This window comes from Urocitellus parryii, chromosome 1 (genome assembly GCF_045843805.1).
Source record: "Urocitellus parryii isolate mUroPar1 chromosome 1, mUroPar1.hap1, whole genome shotgun sequence".
Lineage (NCBI taxonomy): Eukaryota > Metazoa > Chordata > Mammalia > Rodentia > Sciuridae > Urocitellus > Urocitellus parryii.
Genome location: NC_135531.1, coordinates 239,987,045 through 240,014,890, shown reverse-complemented (window position 1 = coordinate 240,014,890; position 27,846 = coordinate 239,987,045). Strand labels below are relative to the sequence as shown.

At 34.3% G+C, this 27,846-nt stretch overlaps 1 protein-coding gene across 1 annotated transcript; it reads right to left on the bottom strand.

Annotated features, from left to right (window-relative positions):
* Positions 1–761: 761 nt before the first annotated feature.
* Positions 762–26,898, bottom strand: Wdr75 (WD repeat domain 75). Its single transcript, XM_026389072.2, has 21 exons — positions 26,517–26,898; positions 24,449–24,578; positions 22,195–22,260; positions 21,240–21,330; positions 18,384–18,508; positions 16,847–16,917; positions 15,513–15,632; positions 14,953–15,041; positions 12,582–12,740; positions 11,656–11,715; positions 11,450–11,565; positions 9,898–10,073; positions 8,648–8,805; positions 7,999–8,179; positions 7,100–7,194; positions 6,231–6,326; positions 5,430–5,599; positions 4,855–4,914; positions 1,909–2,055; positions 1,464–1,555; positions 762–1,044 (listed from the first exon to the last, which is right to left on the bottom strand). The coding sequence occupies exons 1-21, from the start codon at positions 26,600–26,602 to the stop codon at positions 840–842; spliced, it is 2,493 nt and encodes an 830-aa protein (XP_026244857.1). The 5' UTR covers positions 26,603–26,898; the 3' UTR covers positions 762–839.
* Positions 26,899–27,846: the final 948 nt, after the last annotated feature.

Sequence of the window (27,846 nt, the reverse complement as noted above, 5' to 3'; positions counted from 1 at the left end):
TCATATAGGGAGTAGAGTAAGGAAGCTTGAGGAAAAAGGGAGTTTTGGGATGATGAAATTGTTCTAAAATTTTAATGGTGGTGCACAATCTTGTGAATTTACTTAAAACCATCAAATTGTCCACTTTAAATACATGAATGATGTGGTTTGTGATACATCTTAATGTAGCTGTTATTTTTAGAAAAGGAAATATGGACCTTACTTGAATAATGATTAAAACATACTTAATCCATTTAGGCTGCTATAACAAAATACCATAGACTGGGTGGCTTATAAACAAATTTATTTCATAGTTCTGGGGGCTAGAAAGAATGATAAAAGGGTGTCAGATTTGCTGTCTGGTGAGGGCCTGCTTTCCTGTTGTTAGATGGTTGTCTTCTTGTTGTATCCCCACATAGTACAGGGTGCAAGAGAGCATTCTAGATTGTTTTATAAGAACCCTAACCCTATCCATGAAGCTCCATCCTCATGAACTAATTAACCCCCAAAGGCCAACACCAGCAGAGTGTAGATTCCATTCTAACATGAATTTTGGAGGGTCACAAACATTTCGTCTATAGCATATGCCAAAAAGCCATTTGCAGCAATTTTGTAAATATTCATTGAGATGTACTTTTATAATTTGAATACCTTACTGTTTTTATGTTTACTTTTTAAATATAAATGTTATGAATATGATGTGATAGAATATACCTAGCAACTGTAAAGCATGATGCAAATTAAAGGTTCATATTACCAGTTTTTTAAAAATGCAAAGCCTGTAAATATTTAATATTTTATTTTAAGAAGAGAGACAACATTAAAAAATACAAAACACTCCCCACCCCCCACCCCCAGGCCTAAAGAGCAGCTATCCAGCTGTAGTCCACTTTCCTTAATTTCCTCAGTTCTTTCTCTTCAGATTTTGACAACTGATGTATAATGTCTTCTTCCAAACCTGGGTCATTTGTAACCTGGGCCTTTTCTGTAAAATCATTTTCTTCATCTGAATCATCACTTTCTTTTTCTTCTTCCATATCGACATCATCAGGAATTTCTTCAGCACTTGTGTAGTAACAGAATAAGATGTAAACACCATTAAAAACTTCTAAGTAATAACACCTTGCTTATTTAAGACACCTACATAGAAATATAATCATACAGACACAGGGAATGAAAAATCATGCTACTGAGTGCACTTTAAAAATTATGGGTTATTGGAAAAAGAATAGGTGAACTTATAAAATGTATGATTTAAAATTACATATTGAATCCTTAGGTACTTAAATAAAACATCTTTTTTTGAATTATTTTCAATTTATTTTACTTGACTTAATAATCCTATGTTCTTATCTATATTTTTAAAGTTAAAATAAAAAGAAAATACAGTGGAAGAATATTATAATAAGGAATAATAATAAGGAATAATATTCTGTTTCCCAAAACAGAATAGAGAATAACAAACGTTTTAAGAATGACTTTACCTTTTGGTCTCTTTAGATAATAATAATGAATTTATAAACATGGAACACAGGAAAGAAGCAGATGGCAGTACATGAGCTGGAGTGTGAAGAAGCTGGAATAAAAAAACAGAAAAACAGTGTTTCATTTAAGAATATCATCCTTTGGCACAGTTTGTTCCTTTACAGTCCTTAGTACCCTTTGCTAAGAGTCAAAAACAAAATGTCTCTTCCCACAGAAAAGCCAAACCAAAGAAAAAATCATTTTCACTTTCCAATATTTAAAGCAAACCTCATCTCCTTCACCCCAGGTGCAGGCCAAAATAATCCCAACTCCCAGGGTTACGTTATTTAGTGTATTAACTGTATAGCATAAAGATGATTATTCAAAAGTGATTTGTAAATGCCAATTTAAGGTGCTTTAATACATTTTATCGATTTCACATGGTTTGCTCAACTAATTTCTTACCTCATTAACTGCAGGTATGTTCTCGGTTAAGGGAAGTTGTACCAATTCATTCTCCAGTGTTTCATTTAATTTTTCATCCTGTTGTTGCCTGTGCTTTCCCAATATGAAATAAAATGGGGTTGTAGGAAGACTTTCTTCTGTTAATAGCTGTAAGGATATAAGAAAAAGGGAAGTTACCTGCATAAAAAGGGGGAATTCTGTTGATTGTAGAATCATAAAATGTCTGGGATGGAAGGAACTTTAGAAATTATTTAGTATGTCTCATAGGTAAAGCAACAGGCCTAGTACCCCACTAGGAAAAGCTAACAATGGACACATAGATGTATGAACCAAATAGGCATTTATCACTGTTTCTTTGCCTAATCCTACAAAAAGGACAATATAAGGGTTTCAAAGGGTAGAAACTCAAAGACAGAGAATGGGGGAAGAGTCCTGGATAGTAACATGTTGGAAGGATGAAGCGGGTTGAAGGACAATAAATTAATAGAGCCGAGAAAGCAGAATTTTAAGCTGGCTATGGGAAAGTGAAGAAACATCCCAATTCACAGTACAGAGTCAAAGAATTGGTACAACAGAATCTATAAGTAGTAATGAAAGTAGGGCTAAATAAACAAGAGGGGTTGGTGAAAAGTTTATGCAGAAGTCCCTAGATTCCCATATCTCCTTCGAAGCCCCAGCAGAAGCCAAAAAAAAGTATATTCCTTGGAGAAGAGAATAAAAGTTATGTCCTTAGACTTCGGGGGGGGCGGGGAGGGGGCAGGGGCAGGTGGTATCCTTGTCATAGCTGGAGGCAGTTTTCCTCCATACAGGGGAGTTCTCAGAATACTAGCAAACAGGTTTAAATTCTTTAGACAAGATCATAAGAAGAATTTTATTTGTATAATTTGACTAGTGTAAGAGAAGAAAACTAAAAAATAATGACTCAGATTTTCTCAACAAAATAGCTCAGCCAGAAGACAGTTCCACATTGGCAGAGAATTTTCAAACAGATGCTTGTGCCCACATTTAAAAATAAGAGCAGACAGTATAAAATGAACAGACTGAAGAAAACCTGTAAAATAAAAGATAGCTACCCAAATAATTGAATCAAAAATCTGATGAAACAGACCATGCAAGAAGGATAAAAAGATTTGATGATAAAAGATGAAGAAATTGCCCAGAAAATGGAAACAAAGCAGGCAAAAATAAAATAAAATAATAGCACTATTCTAGAAGACTCAGCACTAAATAATAGAAGTCCCATAAAAAGAACAGAAAAATGAGTGGTGGTAAGTGGGGAATAATTAATTCCTACTTAGGTTTATATTCAAAACCCTAAGCGGTTCTACATTTCATTCAGAGGTAAAGCAAAGTCTTTTCAATAAGATCTACAATGAATCGAAATGCATTCTGCTGTTACATATACCTAATTAGAACAAATATACAAATTAAAAAAAAACTACCTTGATTTTCCTATTTATTTAAAAAAAATTTTTTAATATTTATTTTTTAGGTGTAGATGGACACAACACAATACCTTTATTTTTAATGTGGTGCTGAGGATCGAACCCGGGCCCCACCCGTGCTAGGTGAGTGCTCTACCGCTGAGCCACAATCCCAGCCCCATTGATTTCCCTATTTATTGCAAACTACCCCTCACTTACCCTCTTACATATTCTTCATTCTACTACAATTCTTATTATCTTCTAAAGTATTATATATTTTAGTTACTTAATGCTTGTTGTTTAGTTCTTTATGTTCTTATAGACTATAGACAAGTCTCTAAACTTGGGGGTGTTTATAGGTGTTTATGTTCATTAATGTACCCCAGGGGTCTAGAATAGTTTCTGGCATATGGGAGATGATCAACAAAGTTCTTAAATAAATTCAGTGAAATTTCTATGAAAACAAACAAGCCAAGGATAAACGATCAAAGAATAATAATGGTATTAGACTTGTAGTAACACCAGAAGCTATAAAATAATGAAATAATGCCTTCAAAGTGCTGAAAGAGATTTTTAACATCTCTCTACTCAACCAACCAATCAAATAGGAAATAATAAAGCAGCAAGAGAGTGACCAAAGAAAGAGGAAAACTGTGGGAGCTGATAAAGTAGAGCTAAAATGAATCCCTAGAATGATGCTCAATGTGTATACTAAGGCGACGACTGGGTAGCAGATCTATACAGCAATCAGTCCAGATTGAAGAAAGTCAGAAGAATTTTGCAGATACTTCTTTATGATTTCAAAGAATATCTAGTGGGTCTGAAAATATTAAAAGAAGACATAAATAACTTGGAGTCTGGGGTTGAATTAGATAAAAATTAGGGGGCAGGTAGGGGAAATGTGTTTTGTGTATATTCAGGGAATGATGCGAAAAAGCTTAAGATTTCAGGTTCAGTAGCTTTAATAGATCAGAGTTAATAACACTAAATCTGCAAAATCCAGAATTAGCGACACAAACATGCTTTTTAGAGATATGAAGTTAAACGAAAATTTCATCTAAAAGAGTTGGAGGTGATTATCTTAGTGGAAAAAGGCAGTGGTATAGAGAAGTTTTTTTGTAAGAAGTTTGTAGTATTATAGTTGTCCCTCAGTATCCATGGGGAATTTGTTCCAGAACCCTCTGAATCCAAGAATGCTCAAGTCCCCCATATAAATTGGCATAGTATTTAAATATAACCTATATACATTTTCCCATACATTTTGGCATTTTTTTCATGAATATTTTTGATGAAGAATTGGTGGAATCCATAGATATGTAGCCCATGGATATAGAGGGCCAATCATATTTGACTTTTTAAATCACAATCCTATCTTACTGACATTTTAAATCAAACCAACATCAATTCACAAATGTATGTTTTAAAGTTTCATTTAAAACATTTTTTCTCAGACTGAGTTGTAAAAGATAACTAGCTTTATACGCAGGCAATGCAGTCCGCACCTTGAATGGCTAAAATATACCTGTTTGCTTGTTGGTGTGAGTTTTTCTTCTGGAGACTTTGTACTGAATGTCAATAAGCTCTGCAAAGAGAGATCAATGAATGATACAAAATTAATTTGTAGAGTGCAAATTTAAATAAGGTGATACTAAGTGTTAAAAAATGAAGCTAGTCTTTCAAGATTATACATCTATCCACAGAGAAGATTTAAATTTATTTAATAACCTTGTGAGAGTTATAAGATTGTGTTCTTGTAGGAGAGATTTAAGAACTGGCAACAAAGAAAAATGAACCATGCTAATAAAAACAATTTAAAGTATTTTTGTTGTCTTCTGCTGGTTTTCTTTTGTGTGTGTGTGTGTGTGTGTGCGAGACAGAGTTAATGGAGAAAATATTTAAGGAGCCTCAAAGTTCAGGGGTATGTGGGTAAAGTGGTACTAAACATTAACAGGTTATTTCTTTTGGGGAAATAATCCTTTAATGAAACGATTCCATCTAGAAATAAATTCACATCAACAGTCATGGGCTGACAATTACTCTCTAAAATTATAGGTAGAAAGTGGTCATCTTTTTGGGGTGGGGAGGGCAGTCATTTACCTGTGACTTTGTTAGAAAGTAAAACTGGGATCTGTTCAGCCATTGGTGAGCTTCTGAGCTGAACAACTCAGGGACATCTCTTGGAACAAACACTCCCCACTGGACTTCCTCTCTGGAGATATTTTTTTGAATATACAATGGCCTTGGCTCACTAGGTTTAAATACAAACACTAGAGGAAAAAGAAAAAAAAAATAGACAATGACATTTTGCCCGCAAAAGATAGCTCTAATTTCAGACCCCAGTAATTCTGGGACTCACCCCACTGAGTAAATGGTCCAGCTCAGGATTGTCTTAGATTTTGATTCAACAAATATCTACTAAATGCCTACTATGTACCAAGTAGGTTGGTAATGAGGACTATGAACCAGAAAAAGAGAAAAAAGGTACCCCTGTTCCAGAAAACTGGGACTACTGCAGAGGATAGATACAAACATTTTATTGAACTATTTTGTCTGAAGTACAAAAAAGACATATGTAGAAATGGTTTCAAAAACATAGAGGACAGTTAAAACTTGTTAGGGGAGTTGGAAATGCACCAAAGGAGTGAGGCCTCTGTTGGATTTTTGAAAACTGAGTGCGAATTGGCTGTGGAAAAACAAGGGATGTAATGGAGCTCTCCTACAACTAAGTCTGAATTTATATTTGGTGTTGGAAGAAAGGAGGGGTTGGGTCTCAGGCAAAATGGCTTCAAATGAATGTCTGATTTGAAGGTAAGTTTATTTCAAATAATATTCAAGACACTAAAAAGAAAATTTAGGTACTGCATTTCCTATAATTATCAAAGCATAGTTTGTACTTACAGTCTGAACCCTCTGAAGATTGAGAGACTGCAGCAAAATTCTCTGAATAAGGATCAGGTTCCATAACTCTAATATTTAATTTTGTACTCCATTCCACTGAGGGGGGAAAAAAGTGATTCACTTCTAAGAACATATTTACCAAATTTATTTGAAGCACGTATTCTTAATCTCTATCAGGACAATCAATTCTACTAGGGAGAAGTATTTTATGCTTCTGTCAATGGAGACACATTGAAATTATCTGGGAAGGGGTGCACTGAAGTGAGGAATAGGAAGCAGAAAAATGAAATAGAACTTCAGCATTTCTTCCATATACTACAAAAAGTTATTCTTTCATTGATTCTTATGTCTAGTGCTTTTGCTGCTGCTAAATGTGGTAAAATGTTACCCAGAGTTACCACAGAGACTATCACACACATTGATTACGAAGCAACTACCATATCTTCCATACTCTCAAACAAGTAAATATCAGTGAATTCACATTTCATAGTCGTTAGGATTTTGCCAGACTACATTAAAATTTTATGCTGTCAGGGATACTACAAATTAATATGCATTCAAATTAGTAGAAATATTCCTGAAAACATTAAGAGGATAAAGAATGGATAAGACAACAAAAGTCTCATACCTTGAAGACAGTAGAAAAAAGAGAAGATAATGGTAGCTAATTTACTGATAATTAGGTGGTTTGTAAGTAATCTATTACAAGCCTACCACTCCAAATTTGGTACTATGTGTCATGCAAAAATATTCTATAATGTCTAGGGAGAAATAGAAAGATATGATTCCTCATTTTTAAAATGTCAAAGTTTAACAACAACTTTCTCTACATGTTTTTCCAAGTCACTTTAGAGTAAAAAATATCTTACATGTACAACTGAGCAGATTCCAACAGCAAAGAATGCCATCTTCAGTCCCACCAAGAAGATACTTTGAACATGTGAATTTTCCAAAGCAAAGGTGCCTAAGTTAAAACCATAAGGAAGTTAACATTTAGTTACAAAAGACTGCAGGATTTCAAGCGCTGTATTAGTTTAATGCAATGTAGATGTTTAAGAAGATGCCTATACTATAGTAATACTGAAGAAAAAGAGGCTAGGGAGTATAAAAGGTTTGCTTTAGGATAAGAGGTTTGATGATCATTTCTCTAAAATGCGCATAGCACAATAACCAACCCAACAAAGAAAATGTATATAAAATACACAAAATCACTTAACAGAAACTCTATTTTATGCTCTTTACCAAGAGGGAAACTTGTAATTTGAATTCTGAAGAAAAGTTTTACAAAGTAAATTCAGAATCAGACATGTTGGGAATTAGAAACAATTTTATTAGCTATTTGCAATTCTGCCCTCAGGTTGAAGGAGGACAGAATTGAATGACACTGTTATTTTCTTCTATTCTTTTCAGAAAACAATGAGTATACAACATTTTAATGGGAATACACAGAAGTGAGCATGGTTTAAATCCACTGAGGCTTTAAATGTAGCTTCTATTATTACACAGCACATCGATGGAAATGTTTGGTACAAAGAAAACAATCTGCATGCCAGGAATTAAATATTAATCCTGATTTCAGAATTGTTGGCATTTAGCTCATACTCATAGTCAGAATTTTTAACTTTCCAACATTTTAGTTAGCTGTTTGCCCCTCTAACCTACAGGCCACCTATACAGAAAGTCTAAAGTTTAAAGTTACTAAGGTTTAAAGATTTGCTTAAATAAATTTTTTAAAAAAGTACTTCATACTTCCCAATGATTTACCTACCTTATCTTCCCAGCTCGTTGGCAAAACGTACATTTAAGTTCCCATGTTTCTGAGTCCCATATGGTAACTATTTCCTCAAAACTAACTGCTAGTAAAGAGCCATCTTCGGAAAAACAACAGTTGGTTGCTTGATACTTGTGATAGCTACCAACAAAGTCACAGGTCCAGCCAACAGCTTTCTCTTTGGAAAACAGAAACCATAATGTTCAACAATGGCATCAATGCTATATAGGGACATTAAAGGACATTAAGGATTAAGAAACAAAGACAAAACAAACAAGTCTGCTCCTCACAACTTCTTTCAGTAATAATTGCTGCAAAATATTGATTAATTTGAAATGTATGCCCCGTTCTAGAGACTTTGAACTCCCTCTAGTGGAGCAGAGAAAGGACTAATAGCAAAAGCCCTTTGTACTATAACTCTCACAACTAAACAGCACACTATTAATTAAAAACAACACTTAAAAAGTATAGATTTTTAGAAAAACTTATGTAAAAATCTCTTTAAATCTACTAAAAATTAAGCAATTTTACATAATTTTTATTTAAAAAAATAGAAAAACATTCTTCTGAAATGGATATGTTATGAGGCAAAAGTACCAATTCTTAAAATTGTATACTTTTTGAATACACTATTTAGTTGACTTACTGTATATATCAGAATCATCTGTTAATATCCACACTTTGAAGTAACCATCTTTGCTAGCTGTAACCAAGGTGGGGATTTCAGATTTTTCTGCATTACAGAAGCAGAGAGCCGTGATGTGGTCATCATGTGGCATGCTAATCTTTGTGTTAAGAACAAACCTGAAGGGAAAAAACCCACAAATTTATTCTCTCATCAGAACAACATGATATACTGTCATGAGTCTGAGAATGTCTTACATATTGTACATTTTACAATAGCATCTTTAAAAATGCAATTGGTAGATTACCACGTTGAATTAGAATTGAGTGCTCTTATTCAGGATATAGAGGTCAAACAAATACCAGTGTCCTTGTGTGACTTTTGATTGTAAAATAGGGGGTTCTTCAATCATAGTCCAAAGTCTACTGCACAAACTGTAGAAAAACCGCATAAAAACTAGATGTCTATTTACTTTTAAAAAAAGGTTAAAAAATTATGTGAAAGACCCCACTTGTAACAAGAAAACATTCAAACTGCCTTCGTCATTATTTACTATGTTTAGTCACCCAAACTACCTCTTGAAGTTTCCTCCAGCTTAAGAGGGCAATAACTTAAATGAAATATATGATAGGATTGTGTATTCTAAAAAAACATCAAGGAGACATACTGTCATGACTTTTAAAAAAAGCACAGTTACAAGAGGAATGACTAGAAACAATCACTTAGTTTTGGACCTATTTCTTCACCTGTGAATGTGGACAACAGGCCCATCTATAATATTCTTTTAAAAATTAACAAGACAACAGGTATAAAAGCAATAAACCCAATTTTTGGCAAACAGCAGGGAGCTGATAATTGGTTGTTAAAGACAGTGGGCTTCTTATCTAACCACAGCACACATGCTACCCTACAGCTCCACCTACACTCCCTTTTCCCATGGAAGGTGGCATGATGTTAAGGAAGAGCAAGCGAACTTTTGGATTTTAATTCTGGATTTGTCTGGAACTTGGTATTATGTCCTCAGGGCTGTCATTTTTTTCATGTTTCTTCATTTATGCAATGAGATGACATTATGACTAGGCAGACATCAATGCTTTCTCAGAACAGAAAGTTTAATTAAGGGATTATTAGAAGAATAACATCTCCCTGGAATCTCTAAATGTAAATCTTATCAAAATGAAACATCTTGAGGTCTGATAATTACAACCAAAAAGTAAGAACTCAAATATTTTATATTCTGAATGAACAGGTAGCTCTATAGGTAATATTACCCTTGTGTTTTTTTATTATACATCCACAGTTTCATTTGCAATTCAAGCTCAGTTTCCTTTTCTTGCCGTTGTTCCACTGTTGCAAGCCAGTTACCATAGCAGCCAAATGCAGCCTTTGTTAGTTCAATTTGGATCAGACCATCATCATTGATATATTCTTGCTGTATAATATCTAACTGAAGGGTTAAAAAGAATCCAAAATGTTTATTAATACATAAATGTTAAAGAATGCAAGGCATAATTAATTACACCTAAGATAAATTCCACAATCTAAAGTTAATAGATTTGTAAATAATGGAAACAATGAACCAAATGTTACCATGGACAGTAAAATTGCCATTAAAAAGGGGAACATACTGTACAGTACCAATTTGGTAGTGATTTTCTTCAATGACCTTAATAAATTAGTGATGACTAAAACCCATTATATGATTTAACAGAACCTTTAACCTATAGTAGTGCTTTTGTCTAAGAACACATAGCTTTACATAAAATTCTAGGCTAAATTTTATATCATTAGAAATAAAAGAACAGAAATAACATAATGTTTACGAAAGATAAATAATAACAGCTTAAGTAGGCCAGCATTTATTTACAATTTTTAAAAAATCCTATTTCCTTGCCTATATACTAAGTAAATAAAGTGGCTACTATAGGTTGAACATTCTTTATCTAAATTGCTTGGGACCAGTAGTGTTTTGAACCTCAGATTTATTTTGGACTTTGGAATCTCTGAATATGCATAATGATATATCTTGGGGATGGGACCCAAGTCTAAACATAAAATTTATTTATATTTCATATATATCTTATTTTATCCACATTCTGAAGGTACTTTTATACAATATTTTTAGTCACATGCATTGTGATGCAACCTATCAGAGGTCAGGTATGGAATTTTCCAATTGTGGTGTCATGTCAGAATTCAAAAAGCTTCAGATTTTGGAGCAGGGTGGATTTCAGCTTTTCAGGTTAAGGATGTTCAACCTGTATTAAGTGTACTAAGTGTCCACTATTTCCAGGCATTGTACTAGATGTGAGGTTATTAACAGGCTTCCTTTTTGAGGGGTTTAAAGGACCTGGAGAGAAAGAAACAAAGTGACAGAAATCTAATGAAATGATGGGATTATGTTGATTGGGATTATAAAAAGTGTTCCTCTTTAGTCTACACTGAAAATTATCTTCAATATGTGAATGACATTGTTTCACCATAAAGCAGATACAGATTTGTACTGTCAATCCACATGTTCTCATTTCCTTATCTTTGTGACTCAAAGGCACAGGTGTGTGGGACAGCTAACTGCAGTGCATTCCGAAACAACAAAAAAAATAGAAAAAGAAAGCGTGTGTAAGAGTGCCAACTGGCTTCCATGTAACCTGCAAATGTGGCCTTATTAAACCCTGTTTTAAACAACTGAACTAAGTAACCACAGACAATACTATGTTCAAGTAAACATATGCACAGGAGCATGAAGCTACAAATAAATGACTTGACCCTGGTGGTAAAGAACTTTCATTAGTTTTACTACCAGTTAACAGATCAAAAGCTTACATTGTATAATTGCTTATCACTCTGGAGAGAATAAAACTGCAGGTGACCAGGTTTTCCATTCAAAACTAAAGCTTTAGTTCTTGGGTCAATCATCAAACCAGTAAAGATACTCCTATCTGTAAAAGAAGTGACAAACAATAGTTGAAGTCAGAGAAACATGCATTCTTAAATATATGCAATTCCAAATCCATGGGATGCTGCAGTACCTTTTACCAGGCCTTGAATTACTGCAGATGCATCAAGGTTTCGGTGAATGACTATTATCTCTGTAGATAAAAGAAAAAAATCATTTAAACATAAATAGGTTGGGAACTTTGAGGTAAGAAGTCATGTGAATTTATAACATTTTGTAATATGCCAGAATACAAAATAGCTCAATGAGTTCAATTAACTCAATGTTAGTAGAAAATCAGAAAAATATTTTGTAATTTAGCTAAAAAATCTGGGGTGTGGATGGGGGCTTTTGTTAGAGTCTAAGTTCTACAAACTGCACCTATCAACATATAAAGTATTAATTCAGAAACTATAATTATCAAGAATATATATATAAAACATAGTTTGGGTATCTTTGAAGTAAATCATTCCACTAATGGATTGCTCAGAATTACATAATATTTCAAAGGGAAAGGAAGCAATGGGCTATCAATCTTACAAAGAGGTCCTGATCTAGGCTGAGTAGTAACAAGATGAACAAAGTTTTGGAAGAATACTGAGATTGGCTCTTTCTACTAAAATCCACAGGACAACAATACTAACTAATGGCTGTACAAAAGAGAACTGCACAATATTCTTTTGAAAATGTTACTGTATTTATGAAAGCACCAATGCCCACTTGCAACCCTTCCTTTACTTCCCCATATCATTCAACTTTAAGATTTTGAAAACATAAGTGGCATAACAATAACCAAATATGCTTAATCCTCCATTTCATAAAAATGATTCTGAACATGTTGGCTTCTGGTGGCACCTGGGGATAGAGAGGGGTGGGGAAAAGAGGAATGAAAGAAAAAATCGCTCATTAACTATCACATTACTCTAATTAATTTAAGGTCTCTATTTTCCCTTCCTACAGAAGCTAGCTGATTTATGGCATTATACAAATTGTATTTCCTCACAATAAATATAAGCTTACTGTTATCAGAGTGAGAAGTACAGAACAAATCTCCTGCAGGTGAGACAGAGATATGTTCTATAGTAGATCCTAGACGAGGGAGAAACTCTTTGTTCTTCTCTGCTGCATCGCGCCATTCAACAAGCACACACTCTCGTCCACCGCTCAGCAGGCTGGTGCCTTTGCATTCATCCAAAGAAATTAAAACAACAGTATTTTGGGGGAAAAACAGAAAAATATAATTAATATTTTAGTTTTCCTATCTAGTAGAGAAATAAAACTCTTTAGAAATACAGGTATCATCATTTTCTAATGATTTATTTAATTTCTATCATTATTTTTAAAGTCTCATTTTAAATTGATTCAATACTTGTACAAATTATGGACTACAATGCGATCAATATGTGTATACATAGTATAATGATCAAATCAGCATATCTATCAACTCAAATCTTCAATCTTTTCTTTTAGTGAAACATTAAAAATCTTTGAAACACACACTATGTTATTACTATCTGTATGTACCCTATTGTGCAAACGAGGAAATAATCACAGCATAGAAACTTCCCTCAAAGAAATATCTGGGCAAACTCAACATGGGGGTTGGTTAATACCTAGAATATATAAGAAATTCAAACAATTCAACAGCAAACAAATAATATGATTGAAAATGGGCAAAAGACCTGAATAAACATTTCTGAAAAAGATATATAAATGGCCAACAGGTATGTGAAAAAAACACTCAACATCACTATTCATCAAGAAAATGCAAATCAAAACCACAATGAGATAGTACTTCACTCTAGTTAGAATGGCTATTATCAAAAAGACAAAAGAAAACAAATGCTGGTGAGGTTGTAGAGAAAAAGGAACTTTTATACACCGTTGATTGGTGGGAATATAAACTTTTAAATATAGGCATTATGGAAAAAGAGTATGGAGTTCCTCAAAAAATAAAAAAATAGAATTGTCATATGACTCACCAATACTACCTCTGGGTACATACCCTAATGAAATATAATCAGTATATTGAAAAGGCTATAATTTACTGGGTTTGACAACAAATAAAAAATTTAGGTTCAATGAGGAATTTGAATAAGCTGTGTTCATGCTAAAATTGCCACTAAAAGGACTGTCTTCATTACTTAAATGTCAATGACTTCCAAAAGAAATTATCATGGTAGGATATCAGTCACATGAAGTTACTAATATATGCACATAATTGGTTCTTACCCTGAATTCAGGCAGATGCTACAAGAAAGAAAGAAACTGAGGAGGAAGGGCAAAATAAATAAACCTGAGTTAGGAGGGAATAAAGAAAATGCTTGGGACATGTGCACATATGCACACTTGTGCATCATATACTCATTAGTACTTTGGGGAGGTATATGGAAAGGAGTACATTTTTTATCTGTAGGGTTAATTCTTCTTCATTCTCTTCTAATCTCAATTTTCCTCAGTACTCCTGCTGTGGTACTGTGTTAGGTGGGATGTGACCTACACACTCTGCTCATTGTTTCCCAAATCCAAAGTTTTAAGGAAGCTTAAATTGCCTCTGATTTTCAGTGAGTAAAAACCAAGTAAACCTCTAAGGATCCTAAGCACAAGGTACCATCTAATACTTGTCCTGTCAGTCTCCAGGGAGACCCACAGAAAGAAAAATAACATTCATGCCTTCTTGTTTTTCAAGTACACTCTACTTTCTAGCATCCTGTCATACATAACTTTCACCAAATAGGTGTTAAAGCAACCAAATGCAAAGTGTACTTTTTCATATTTCTGTTGAAGACAGAATTTCAAGGAGGTATTTTCACTCGCTATACTCATACTCTCATACTACTTAATGGAACAAAGATCTGAATTAATTTAAAATAGTAAAGACTGAATGATGCAATATGTCAGTTAAAAACATGAGTTTTTCAATCAGACCCAGGTTAAATCCTACTTCCCAAGTGACCTTGGGAAGTTACCAACTCCAAACCCCATTTCCTTCATCTATAAAAGGAGAATTAATGATATATATTTTACAGGATCAAAAACTAAATTACATAATGGAAGTAAATGCTAGCATCATTTTTTTGTGCCTGATAAACTGTAGCTAAGTTATGGATAGCAAGCACTTAGCTATGTAGACATACAATAAAGAAAAAAAAAGTAACATAACTTAAAAAAATAGATTCTTTATGTCAATAACAGACTATACCACAAAGGTATACTTTGGAACTCTGAAGGGCTTTGAAACAAAGCCCCAAACAAAGGAACATAGATAATTGTTTATCATTCATTTGGCTTATGCAATTTTAAAACTCTTTGGACTATAAAGGCAGTAAAGTAAAACACTACACAAACACATACTTTAAAGGCTCATTTTAATTATTAAATTGGCACTTACCTGTCACTGAAAAAGCCAAATCCATAACCATATCATGGTGCCAATGTAAGCAAGTGTACGTGTATTTCTTGTCATCATCAAAATTTCTCCTATTGGAGAGAACAAGATTCTTAATTTAATCAAAGTTATAAATAATGGCATGCCAAATGTAATCAATCATAATATCAAGCTTTCAGGTCTAAATGTGTAAAAAGTTCATTTTTATTTAAAACTAGAGTCATTTCTATAAGCAATGTTATCTATGGGTACCCTACTAGATATTAGGTATTGTCACTCTTTCTTTTAGGTAAAAGCTGACAGAAAAGTTCTCTTCAATAAGATGATTGTAGACAACAGAATTTTTCATTCTCTTCACAAGCCCAAAGTTAGAAATCATAAAGTAATTAAGTATGAAATGAAAAGCACAATAAAAGAAATGGAGGGTATCAGCAAGCCTCCCTATAACATGCAGTAGTTTTTCAGTATGGTCCTTTTTTCTGGACCCTGTGACAGTCCTGTTCTGCAGGATTAATATAAAACAGTTTAAAAGTGACCATCATGCTTTTTATGTGTTCACTGACCAAAGGCGAATTTTGCCATCCATGTGACCAGATGCGATGCAGTCCTCCTTTGGGTGGCAGGCTACACATGTAAAGTTGTTCTTAGAATGTTTTTTATTTCTTGATGATGACAGAGTAAACCTAGTGGGGGGAAAAATCTTCCCATCATTATTAAAGTCTCTGGAAAGTAGTGATGTAGATAAGTAAAAGTCAGTTCTAACCTAAATTGTGAAGTTCTAAGAATTCAGTCAATGTGGGATTTTAAAACAAAATTTTTTATTTACTTGTTCTAATCATTATACATAATTGAATACTCTTCAATTCATTGTACACAATACAGCCAATTTTTCACTTCGATGGTTGTACATGAAGTAGGGTCACACCATTCGTGTGATCATACATGTACCTAGGGTAATGATGTCCGTTTCATTCTAAATGTGAGATATAAAGAAAAAGAACTTTTGATCAAGAATAAAACATTGTTTTGTAAACATCTATTAACACATGATGTAAACTCCATGTTGACTACTATCCTATCAATAACTTGCCTATGGAAGCTACTGACATTTAAGTAAGAAAAGCCAATCAGTGTCTTTTTTGGCCAAGGCATAGCTTATTCAAATTTCTCAAGGAACCTAAGTTTTAGTGCACAGTATGGTCTGAGACAATTGGCCAATGTGTCAAAGGGACAAATTCAAAAGAATAAATCTACTTGTCATACATAGGCCATTTCCCTCTCTTATGCCAGATATTTGCTTATCTTCTGGCTCTGAGGAGATGAGGATCCTTATTATTTTGCAATGAATTAACAAATGTTAATCTTAGCAGAGTAAATGGGAAGACAGGACAGAGCTAAAGAGAGACTGACTACTCAGTGCTTAGCACCAGTCTCCCTAAACATGTTATCTTACTCATTTATCCCTACAACTCCATTAGGTATACAATATCTCTTTTAAATACTTATTGATCTAATGTACATAGGAGTTTAAATGGACTAAATTTGACACATTTATAAACCTAGGTATCTTAAAAATTATATTCATACCTACAGCCATAAAACAGCAATGAGAATCACCTGGTGGAGTTATTTCAATCTACATCCAATTTTGAAAGCAAATAATCAGACCAGAATTTAGCTGTAGTGCATTGGGAATTTGGGCTGGCAAAAGCTCCCTAGGTTTTCATAATTAACATACCCCAACACTATCCATGATGAGTTAAAAAACTTCTATACCATGTGGTCTCACACTCTTGAAATGTAGAACTAGAAGCCGCTTTGGATCACAGCTAATAAAACTCATATCATAACAAACTTTTCATTAAATAAGACAATACTAACAAAAAGAAATTCTTACCTTGATGTTGTTTTCTTTTTGAAAAAATAAACAGATAAATAAAAGTCTCGTACTGCAGCGACATATTCTCCCTGTAGATTCAAAGATAACATTCAGAAAATAGTCAACATTCTTTTAAGGGTATATTAACATAAAACGATACATTATACTTTCGCTATAGAAAAGAAAATTTTAGTTCTGAAACAAGAAGAACTTAAGTATACAATCCTAAAAGTAGAATCTCTAATTTAAAAGTGTAATGCTTTAAGGTTTTTTTCCCCCCCATTAAGGCATAATGCACTATGTATAGCAATATACAATGTTTAACATATAGGTATAGGTATGTCCATATAACCATCATCATAATCAAGATCTTTAGCATTTCCTTCACCTTAGGAATGTTCCCTCCATCTTCTTCAGTCATTCCTAATGTCCCCACCCCACCAGCAACAACTAATTTCTATCACCATTGTTTATTTCTGTTTTCGTTTGAACTCTTTTGCTGGACTTATCTCATCTTTTTCAGGTTCATCCACATACTATATATCACTATTTTCTTTTTATTGGTAAGTAATATTCCACTAATCATAATTTGCTTGCTAGTTGATGCATATTTGGATTATTTACATTTTGGAGCTATTATGAATAATAATAATAATTTCTATACACATTATTTTATGATCATGTTTTCATTTTTTTTACCTAAGAGGGGAATAACTGGATAGAGGTAGGTAGTTAGTTTTGCTCCATCTTTCTAACATTAGCAGTTCTAGTGGATGTAAAGTGGTATGTTGCCATGGTTTTAATTTAACAAAATGATTAATAATACTGAAGAATGATGACTTAATACTGTAAAAAACAATTTTCTCTATTCTGGAAAATTTATCCAGAAGAATAACAAAATAATGCTACAAAACTTAAGGCTAAAGAAACATGCCACTACAGTGATGTCTATGGTCTCTTGGTGATATTTGATATCAAAATAATGAAGTAACATGCCACTACAGTGATATCTATGGTCTCTTGGTGATATTTGATATCAAAATAATGAAGTAATTACTAACAGGGGCTCTGCTAATTAAATGAACTACATACCTTAAATATTATCACTAGGGAGATTATAGATTTTCTTTCCTCACTATATTTTTCTGTAATACCCAAGTTTTCTATAGTGGGAACATTTACTATAAATAGAGAGGTCATATTTTTTTAAAGCCACACAATTTAAAATGAAATAAAAATTTGAGCGGCTTACTGAAGAGTAAGTAACACTCTATCCTATAGTGGGACAGGGAAAAAATATAGGACAAACAGCAAAAGTTGCTATTTTTTGGGAAAACGAGAGACTTTAGAAGGGCCATAGGAGAGAATAAACAAAATAAGGAATGTCCTAAAAAACTATACCAAAAATACACATTAAAGCAATGAAACAGATTTCTAAGTTAATACCAAAATAAAAGCATTTGAGGCAATATAATAGTATCATAATATAAAATATGAAGACTGTAGGAAAAAGAAATTTTATGTATAAATCAAAAAACCAGCAAAACCAACTTACCTCATTTCCAAAGGCAATGCACTTCGGTGACTGGTTTATGTAATCCAAAACAAAAGACAGCTCCTTGGCTTCTATTTCCTGGCTTGATGATTTTGGCAGTTTCACTGAAACCAGCTGAAATACATCTAGCCAAAGGAAGCTATATTATTATAAAGCACCTCCAAAGAGAGTGAACATGATCATTCATTCATATGAAACTATAACTCAGCACTCTAGAATGTAAAGATTATAATCATGAGCTATCTTGAACAAAATGTACTTAAAGTTGGACTTTTTGTTTAAACATACAAGTTTTAAAATCAAGTCTAATTCCACAAGTTATATACATATATGGCCCATACATGTAGAAATTGAAAGCAATTATGTCTTATATTGGTGCATTCTACATTTCAAAGTGCTGAGCTGAGTTTAAAATGGAGATGAAATATGAATACTGTAATGATGAAGTGAGCAGCCAAAAGCAATGAGCCATTTGTGAGAACTTTCAGCAATGCTCTGGGTTTATCGCAACATTCATAGGATAAATCTCCTTTCCTATAATATTGACATACTCTTCAGGGGTCTTCAAGGCAGTATATAATCTATTCTCCCTTGGTTCATCCCAATTTAGCCTTTCTGCTATTCTGCAAACACATTATTAATGCTCTAGAATATGATTCTTCAAAATAGCTACACACCGCTTACTCTTCTTCCTCTGGGGACCTTCCCTGAACACTTATTTAAATGTGTTTTCCTCCAACATTGACTTTTCCCCATACATGCTTATTTTTCTCTAGAACATCTAATTGTACCATATAATTGATATAGCCAGCTTACTGCTGGAACTCACTGTCTGCTTTGTTCAGTGCAAGCAGAATGGTAGATGCTCAATTAGCTGCTGAAAGACTATATTATATCCAAGTCAAGAAATGAAACCATAAAAAATAAAATACAAATAAAAGATTAATTTGTTTTTAAACCAGAGAAGGATACTGCCATATAACTTATATAATTTTCTATCAGAGACTCTGGTTTAGGGCTATGGAACTCAGATGACATTTATGTATCTATGTTTATTTGATAGATTTATGTAATATATATCCAGATTTTCATATGCTGAGTACCCGTAATGTGCAAATACTGAAGAGTAACACTCTATCCTATTATAAATGGAATTCAGATTAGCTTACGGTATTTGACACTGCCACAAACTCCCAAAGGCTAATGACCAAGATCAGTAGCTTTTTATTTGTCTTGTACATGAGGTCCAACTGAGGAATTTTTAAGCAAATAATTAGGTCCCATTGCAGAGAATCTTAATTATTTAGTTCCTTGGGAGCTTTTGATGTGCAAAGTTAAGAATCATTAGTCTTACAGGTAGAATTTGGATAACAAGTTTACTATAGCTATTGGCAACTACTTTTCAATAGAGGAATATCCAGGTGAGTATAGAAGGTGATTATCAAATCTTGGTGATGAGTAGAATAACATCTGTTCAAAGATACTAAAAATGCAGATTCCTAGACTATACCCTAGATCTAGTGCAGCAACTACCAGTGAGAAAGATCAGGAATCTGAATGTGGACTGATGTTACAAATCCATATATATATCACAAGAGTGGAATCTTTGAAGCAATTATCTCGGGGGAAGGTGACATAATCTTTTAAGAATGTTGCTATTTTCAGAACATTTTTTGAATGTCCATTAGAAGTAGTTTATCAGTCCCATGAAAACATTAAACTTAATGCTTCTTATTCTTTCATGCCACATTCTTTTTTTCTTTTGGGTACCAGGGATTGAACTCAGGGGTACTCAACCACTAAGCCAATCCCCAGCCCTATTTTGTATTTTATTTAGAAACAGGGTCTCAATGAATTGCTAAGTGCCTTGCTTTTGCTGAGGTGCCTGGCTTTGAACTTAAGATCCTCCTGCATCAGCCCCTCAAGCCTCTGGGATTATAGTCGTGAGTCACTGTGCCCAGCTTTGTGCCACATTCTCGATAAACTCATTACCAGATTTGGCACTAAGGAATTTTTAACTAGAAAAATAGATTCAGCTTTTGTAGTTTTGACTATTTGGGTTTCTTAAAAGCCTGTGATATATGAGAATTTATGAATGTTTCAGAAAAAACAAACAAACAAAAAAACCCAAACCAAAAGCATGGGCAGAAAGGATTCACTTAGCTAATAAATCTTGAACAACTCTAGCCTAATAGTCATCTTAAAAGCTGCTCTGTACCTCCGAATATGACTTTTTTTGGAGTCCACCACAGGATGTATTCTTGAATTCTGAGATTAGAAATTTTCCTTGGATGTGTCATTCATGTCAATGTTCTATTGATTCAAATTCTATGATGAAGGACAATTATTTGCAACCACTGACAATATTTCAGGAATTCCTAAAACACTTGATATATGGAAGTTTCAATGGAATACTGCTCCATTGATAGTAAAAAACACAATAATAATTCAGTCACACCACTGGCTCTTATTATCAGCCTATTTTTTTTATAGTATTTCCTACAATGATTCAAGACCAACAAGTAGGCACTCATAACAGATAAAAGAATAATGATGGTTAAGCATGATGGGTTTAAGTTCTAAGAAGACAAAGTCTAGCCTGCCTTTCAAAATAGTTTAAAAATTTGAGTTCTGAAGTATATTATTACAACCAGGTATAAAATAATCATTTCCTCATTGAATATTTCAGGACTGGTAGCCTCCTCAAATGAATGCAATGACGACAAAGGTAATTTAAATTTCATCTCCAAAAGATGGTCAGCTTCAGATTACAACCAAAATGTTAAATTTTGAAGAACTGTAACATGTAAAGAGCCACTCAATGTCCTATTTTTAAAAAAGTTCATTACACTATACCTGGTTTTTCTTTATTTGTTATAACAAAGACAGAATCTTCAGCATGGGCAAGAGTAAAGAGGGCATGAAGTTTATGTCCAACAATGAAAGTCTGAAAGATAAAAAGCATCGAATTGTTTACTGTCTATTTCCTCCAGCAGAATTTCAAGTTCCATAGAGCAGGGATTTTTACCTATTTTGCTTGCTGCTTTATTCTTCCTAACACAAGAATACCTGATCTATAGAGAATAATCAACACATATTTGTTGAATAATTTTTTAAGTTTTGTACATACAAATCTACTTGAGTCTTAAGTGGTCATATAGTATTCTATTATGTGCTTTAAATAACATCAAGATTATATTTAGTTTTTTCCACCATAAACAATATTATAAGTATTGTGTATAAAAAACATTACTTTAATGATAAATTCGTATTGGGAGGTTGCTGAAAAAAATGTATTTTCAGGTTTACTCTCATTGATCATGTTAAAAAAAAATAACCGTTTCTCTACATTTCACCTATCAATAGAATTTTTTCCATGTATAATTTGTCTACAGTGATAGGGAAAAATACCATATGTTTGTTTTAATTTATGTTCCAATTATTAATGAGGTGAAGCATCTCTTCATGTTTATTAACTATTTGTAATTCTTTTGTGATTTTATATATTGGTCTCCTATGCCCATTTTTTTTTTCTATTGCGTTATTAGTTTTTCCTTATTGGCCTGGGAACATTTGTGTATATGTGTGTGATATTTTTGAGAAATGCTTTCTCCCAGTGTTTTTGTCTTTTTATCTTAGAAATTTATAAGATTTTTATATAGTCAAGATTATATATTTTAAATGATGTGTAAATTTCAAGACTTGTTCAGAAAGTTTCTCTAAAGATTAGACCTTCTAGAATAAAACAATATGTCTGTTTATATTGCCATACTTTTTTTACATAAGGAAAACTGAAGCTCAATCCACTTACCTTTATCAAAATGCCATCTAGATAGTCCCACAGTTTAATTGTACCATCAAAGGAACAAGAATATAGCTAAAAGGTAAAAACAGTACAAAACAGATTAAAATGGAATCCCATTAAGATATCAAATTAATAATTAAAAGCTGATACAGAAAGCATTTTCTGATCATTAATTCACTGTTAACCTTAAAGATGGCAAAGTTTATACAGGTTGAATATCCCTAATCTAAAACCTGAAATCCAAAACTTGTGAGCACTAACATGATGTTTAAAAAGTTTCAGACTGGAGCATTTTGGATTTTGGGTATTGGGATTTTTACAACCAGTGAAATTTATGCAAATATTCCCAAATCCAAAAAATTCCAAATTCTAAATTCTGGTCCCAAGCATTTCAGGTAAAGGATACTCAACTTATATTGCTTCTGCAAAATAGACAATCTTGTCATAAACCTCGGGAGAAAGCAAATCTATCATTTTCAAGTTTTAACTAAAACTGAGGGGAAAAAACCTGTTTTAAAGAGGGACATGGTAAGATACTGAATTATGAAAAGTACAAGAGTTTTTTCTGTTTTTCCCAGAGCTCAGTCCCTTTTTATCAGCTGCACTGCTTTCAGCTCACGTGAGCATTCAAGGATTGCTTCTCAAATGAGTGGATAATGTTTTGTTTAAAAAAAGATAACATTTCCATTAAGGACCAATATTCTCATTATTTAATGAGAATTAAACTGAAATTATTATGCACTTGAATGCTGTAGCATTGTTAACATGTTATGAAATGTATGGGCACTCAATTTCTGTACTCATCTTGTGGTAAAACTCATAACCAATGATTTAGGACCATACTTCAGTGGCACCAGAAGATCTCAGTAATACATGGGTTTATTTTTATCTCAGTGAACTCAGTTTTACTAAGGTTATATCAGATTTTTTTAATTGCTATGTAAATATACTTGGTTTATAAATAATCTTAAATTTTCCTATGTAAAGTGGCAATTTTAGGATTTCTGCAAATAGGGACATAAATTCAGAGAATAGAAAAAAAATGCTAGGGTAAGACAATATTATCTATTTAAGTAAAATAATCATATTAAGTAGAAAATGTATATCACAGTTATTATCTATCAGAATCATAAATATAGATTAGTGAAATAAACAAGTCAAACATACATTGTCAAAATAAATACGGTGACTCCTAAGCTTATAGAATCTCTGTCCTTTAACTTCAACCAACCCTACTGATAAAACTGCCCTCCTCTAATTTTATTAACTCTCAGTCACCTGAAACAGAACTTTTATGTAATGTGTATGCGTTTTTTGTTTGCCTATAAAGTTTAGTAATGCATACTTCACAAATTTCAATTTTAACCAGAGAATATCTTTTGCCATTAAAAACTTCAAGTGAGGGCTGGGGTTGTGGCTCAGTGGTAGAGTGCTCATCTAGCATGTGCAAGGAGCTGAGTTCGATCCTCAGCACCACATAAAAATAAGTAAAATAAAGGCATGTGTCCAACAACATCAACAACAAAAACAAAACCAAAAACACTTCAAGTGACACACATGAAAATAAATTTTTGTCAAACCTTCAGAGAACAGGATAAAAAGTGTACCTGGACCCTGCAAAAAAGTTGTACTTAACTTTCATTTTTAAGAGTAGCTCATTTAGTTTTGGAAAGAAAAGACCAGTGTTACCTTACATCCTACTTCTTTTGTGATAATGAAGTGAATGGCAATGCAAATTCATTTTAAAATCAAGCAATAACTTCCAACTTGGCTGTGATTAATCCAGAAAAAAAGGTAGGTGACTAATCCAGAAAAATGGTACCTGTTAATAACTATAGCAAGAGTAAAATATTGTTGAGATAAATTACCAGTAGCTTTGCTAAAATTTAAAAACAGAAAATACCTTTGGATATTCACATTGCTAATGTTATAAGAGGACCCATGAAGGTCCACAATCAAGAAATCCATTTACCTGTGTATAAATTCTAGAATTTTAGAAACGTATACAGCTAAGAACATTCATCTCAAGTTAACATCTATTTAAGCATCTTGTGGATCAAATAGTTCACAGAATATACTATGGGCAATGTAGTTTTAGCTGAGATCTTACTTTCATAACTAAGAACAACAGAAAGATACCCTAAAACAGAAAATCAACAGATATTTCCTTGTTCATAACCTGGAAAGTTTCCCAGTCAAATTTAACTCAAAAATTTCTGTCAACAGACCAATGTTAAGATATTCAATTACAAAATGGCACCTGCAGAGGATTGTTGGGGTTAAGCTGGATTCCAGTCACTAGATTTCTGTGCCCATGCAGTATGTGCACACACTCTTCTGTAGCAGTGCTATAGACTTTAACAAAATCCCCAGAGACACAGAAGATATACCTGGAAAAAAAATAAAAAGAAAAATAAGTTATACTATCTCCTCTATAGGAAGTACAGTCTATTACAAAAATAATAACATGCAATAGAGGTTTCTTTCAAAGTTGTTTAAGAATTGTGTATTCAAACTTGTATGCTACTTAAGTCTAAGATTGAGTCATTCATTGACTCAAATAGATTAATGAAGCTAATGTCACTTTTTTTTTTTTGCCTATTCACAGATGGAGGCTATATACAAGCATTCTGCAAAAACAGCTTAACTAAGTTGCCTGTTCATGAAATGAATTCAGACACTGTTATTCAGTGTATATCAGCTATCACTCTTTATGATTCTGCTAACAGCAGTATGTTCCTATGTTCTTAAATTCTTCAAATGCTGAGTCAAAACTCTCCTGTAGTTGGTGAGGTCCAGGCCTTCCTTATATAGCAAAGTCATTTTATGTCAGTTTTTGTTTCTGGATTTGTGGCTTTCATAGTAGAGGCAATTAAATTACTGAAAGGATAAGCTGGGGTAAGTTTTTGACTATTTTTATAATAGATATTACCATAGAATAAAGCACAGAAATATTTATTGAATAAAACGAATAAGATGTAGAAGGAAGAAACTGGATATATGCATATGGTTCTGAGGAGGCAGAACCTGTGACAACTTCTTGAAGCTTCAATTTCTTCTTCTGACTGGTAAGAGAAATGTCAAGAAAGCCCCTGGTTCTTGTAAAGACAAAGGGTTTGATATGTGTGTCTAAGCTACTTTTTTGGTGCATGCATTCAACAACTATTTGTCTTATACCTACAAGGAGAATATTGCAGGGGTAGTGGGAATACAGACTTGTATTCACAAGATACTATCTCAAGGCTCCAAGGCAGAAAAGATTTTTACTAAGTATCCATCTCCATCCTTACCTGATTTGAAAACCTATTCTTAATACAATATGTCACTTATAGATGAAACAATGTAGCACCAATGACAACTGACACGCACTGAGCCATTAAATGCTAGGCAATTTTGTAGAGATTTCATATGTATCAAAGCAAAATTCTTTTCAAGAATCCCAACAGAGGCAGATTACTAAAAATTACCCCTAGTTTACAGATGAGAAAAGAGAAGCAGAATAAAAAACTTGAAAAAGTCTCACAATATAAGAATTGAGTATCAAACCTAGAGTTTGCTTCCAGCTACAATGAACTTCCAAGGGAATCAATGTTTTTTACTCCTAAAGAGTCAATATAGTTTTAATGCAAAGCTCCAAAAAAGACTGGCACATATCTCTTGTAGGGGTGTGTTGTGTGTGGGGCGAGGAGAAATCAGAATCTTTTTTTTCTTTTAATGTAGATTTTAGTTGTGTATGGACACAATACCTTCTTCTTCTCTCTCTCTCTCTTTTTTTTTTTTTTTTTAATTTTATGTAGTGCCGGGGATCGAACCCAGTGGCTAATGCATGCTCTAGACAAGCAAGCACTCCATCACCGAGCCACAACTCCGGTCCCAAGAAAGCAGAATCTTCAAAGGCTTAGCAATTCCCAAACACTATTCCGTACCAAAGAGTGAGGATACCAAAGAGTGAGGATACTCTTTGGGTTACTGCAAGGGCTGTTGCACACACTGCAATATCTGGACCATTTTCCAGCTGCCCCATCTACCTGCTGATACTAGACACGTGGACCCACTTCTGGGCCCATCAATCCAACTGCAGGTAAAGGGTCCAGGGAGGGGAGGCGCACCCCCGCCTGCTGCACCACAAGGCACTCAGAGAATCTCAAGGTCCCTCTCCTTACAGGCGCTGGCAACCTCTCGTATGCTCTAGGGTCGCTGGCAAACGCGCCCCCTGCGCAGAGCCCAGGTCCGCCAGCTGGGGAGTCCGGCCGCGCCTGACAGTTCTTTCTCCAAACCCCAGAGGGCTCACGGCCCTCAGCCCTGCCAACGACGCGCAGTCCCCATACTTAGAATCCGCAGAGAACACCGCTCTTCTAAAGTTCAGCTCACTACCGCCACAGTGAACCACGCGGATGCTCTCCTCCTCCACCATCTTCGCGTAGCCGCAGGAACTGCAGACAGCTAGCCCCACCCCGAACTTCCTTCACAGAGCTGGACCGGGCGGGTGTTTCCCAGCTCACAGCACACACTCCCGGGCTTCTCTAGGCCCAAGACTCTGTGGTAGCATCCAGCGTCTGTGTAGCCATCTTTTGTTTGGGCAACGTCAATCAGAGACACTTGCGCAAAAAAGTAAAAGCAAAACACGGAGACAGTGACTTTACGTGAGCCATCGCTACACAGTTACTTAGTACATAGAGACTTCTCTCCAGCTTTACCCATCCGACTCTCATAAATTCTCTCAGAAGCGGAAGGTGGCCCACTACATAACACGTGAGCTTCACTCCTCCCACGGAACTCCTTTCTGGTAACTGTGGTTCCGGCGCTGCTAGATGACGCAAGAACCCCGCGCCACCAGGTTCTTTGGTCGCTCAGCGGGGTTCTTGGGTGGAGTTGTTTCTCTCTACTTGCTTAGATTTTTGCTCCTGTTAGTAATCTTTATTTTGTCCCGTTTCTGTGAGTATCCGGTAACTTTCCGGCAGAATCTCCACAGCTCACAGGGCCTTGCTTTTTTCTTCGGAATTTTGGTTCCTAGCCCCGAATTTGGTATTCTAGCCATGTTCAAAGTAGCTGCTCTGGTCTGTAGGGCATTGCTCCCCAACCCTGGCAATTCCTGGCCCTTGCTCTTTGATTTGCTAGGCTTGTTCTGTGAGTTGCCCTGGTTTTAACTTCCTCCATTAGTGGACCATTTATGTGACTTAGGAAGCCCTAACTCTGAGAATACCAGACCCTTTTGTGAGGTTTTGTGTGTTGTTTTCGTGGTCCCTGTATATTAGGGATTGCCTATCTTTATTTAGTCGTTCATCTTAATATTTACATCTGTGCTAGTTCTAGCCACTCCTGAGAAAAAAGAGCCAATGCTGGCTTGACTTAGAAGAGTTGTACGGTTCACTCCTAGTGGTCACCAGTATACACCTAAGTTTATTCATCGTGGAAAAAAAATAACATTCACAAAGGTAAAGACATATCTTTGATACCGCCGGTTACCAGTGAGGAGTTCTGCTCCCTCAAATGTTGAAGTCTGAATATTAGAGAAGCACTCTGAGGCAAGCATATAAAGCAGGATTTATTTAAAAAAGGGTAACAGACTTCTCCTGGGAGCGGGGAGGGAGCCATAGCTGATGTCCAGGTATCCCCAAAAGCGAGGTATTTTGCCCTTTTAATATGTTCTAGGCTTCC

Bases quoted from the DNA above. Each gene is read 5' to 3' on its own strand.
- Wdr75 (XM_026389072.2), bottom strand. From the start codon at position 26,602: ATGGTGGAGGAGGAGAGCATCCGCGTGGTTCACTGTGGCGGTAGTGAG. The intron at 15,633-16,846 runs GTAAGAATTTCT...TCCCCCCACTAG, and splicing joins AAAAAGAAAACAACATCAAG to GTTTACTCTGTCATCATCAA. The intron at 8,806-9,897 runs GTAATATTACCT...TTTTCCCTTCAG, and splicing joins TATAATAAAAAAACACAAGG to GTTTGTTCTTAACACAAAGA.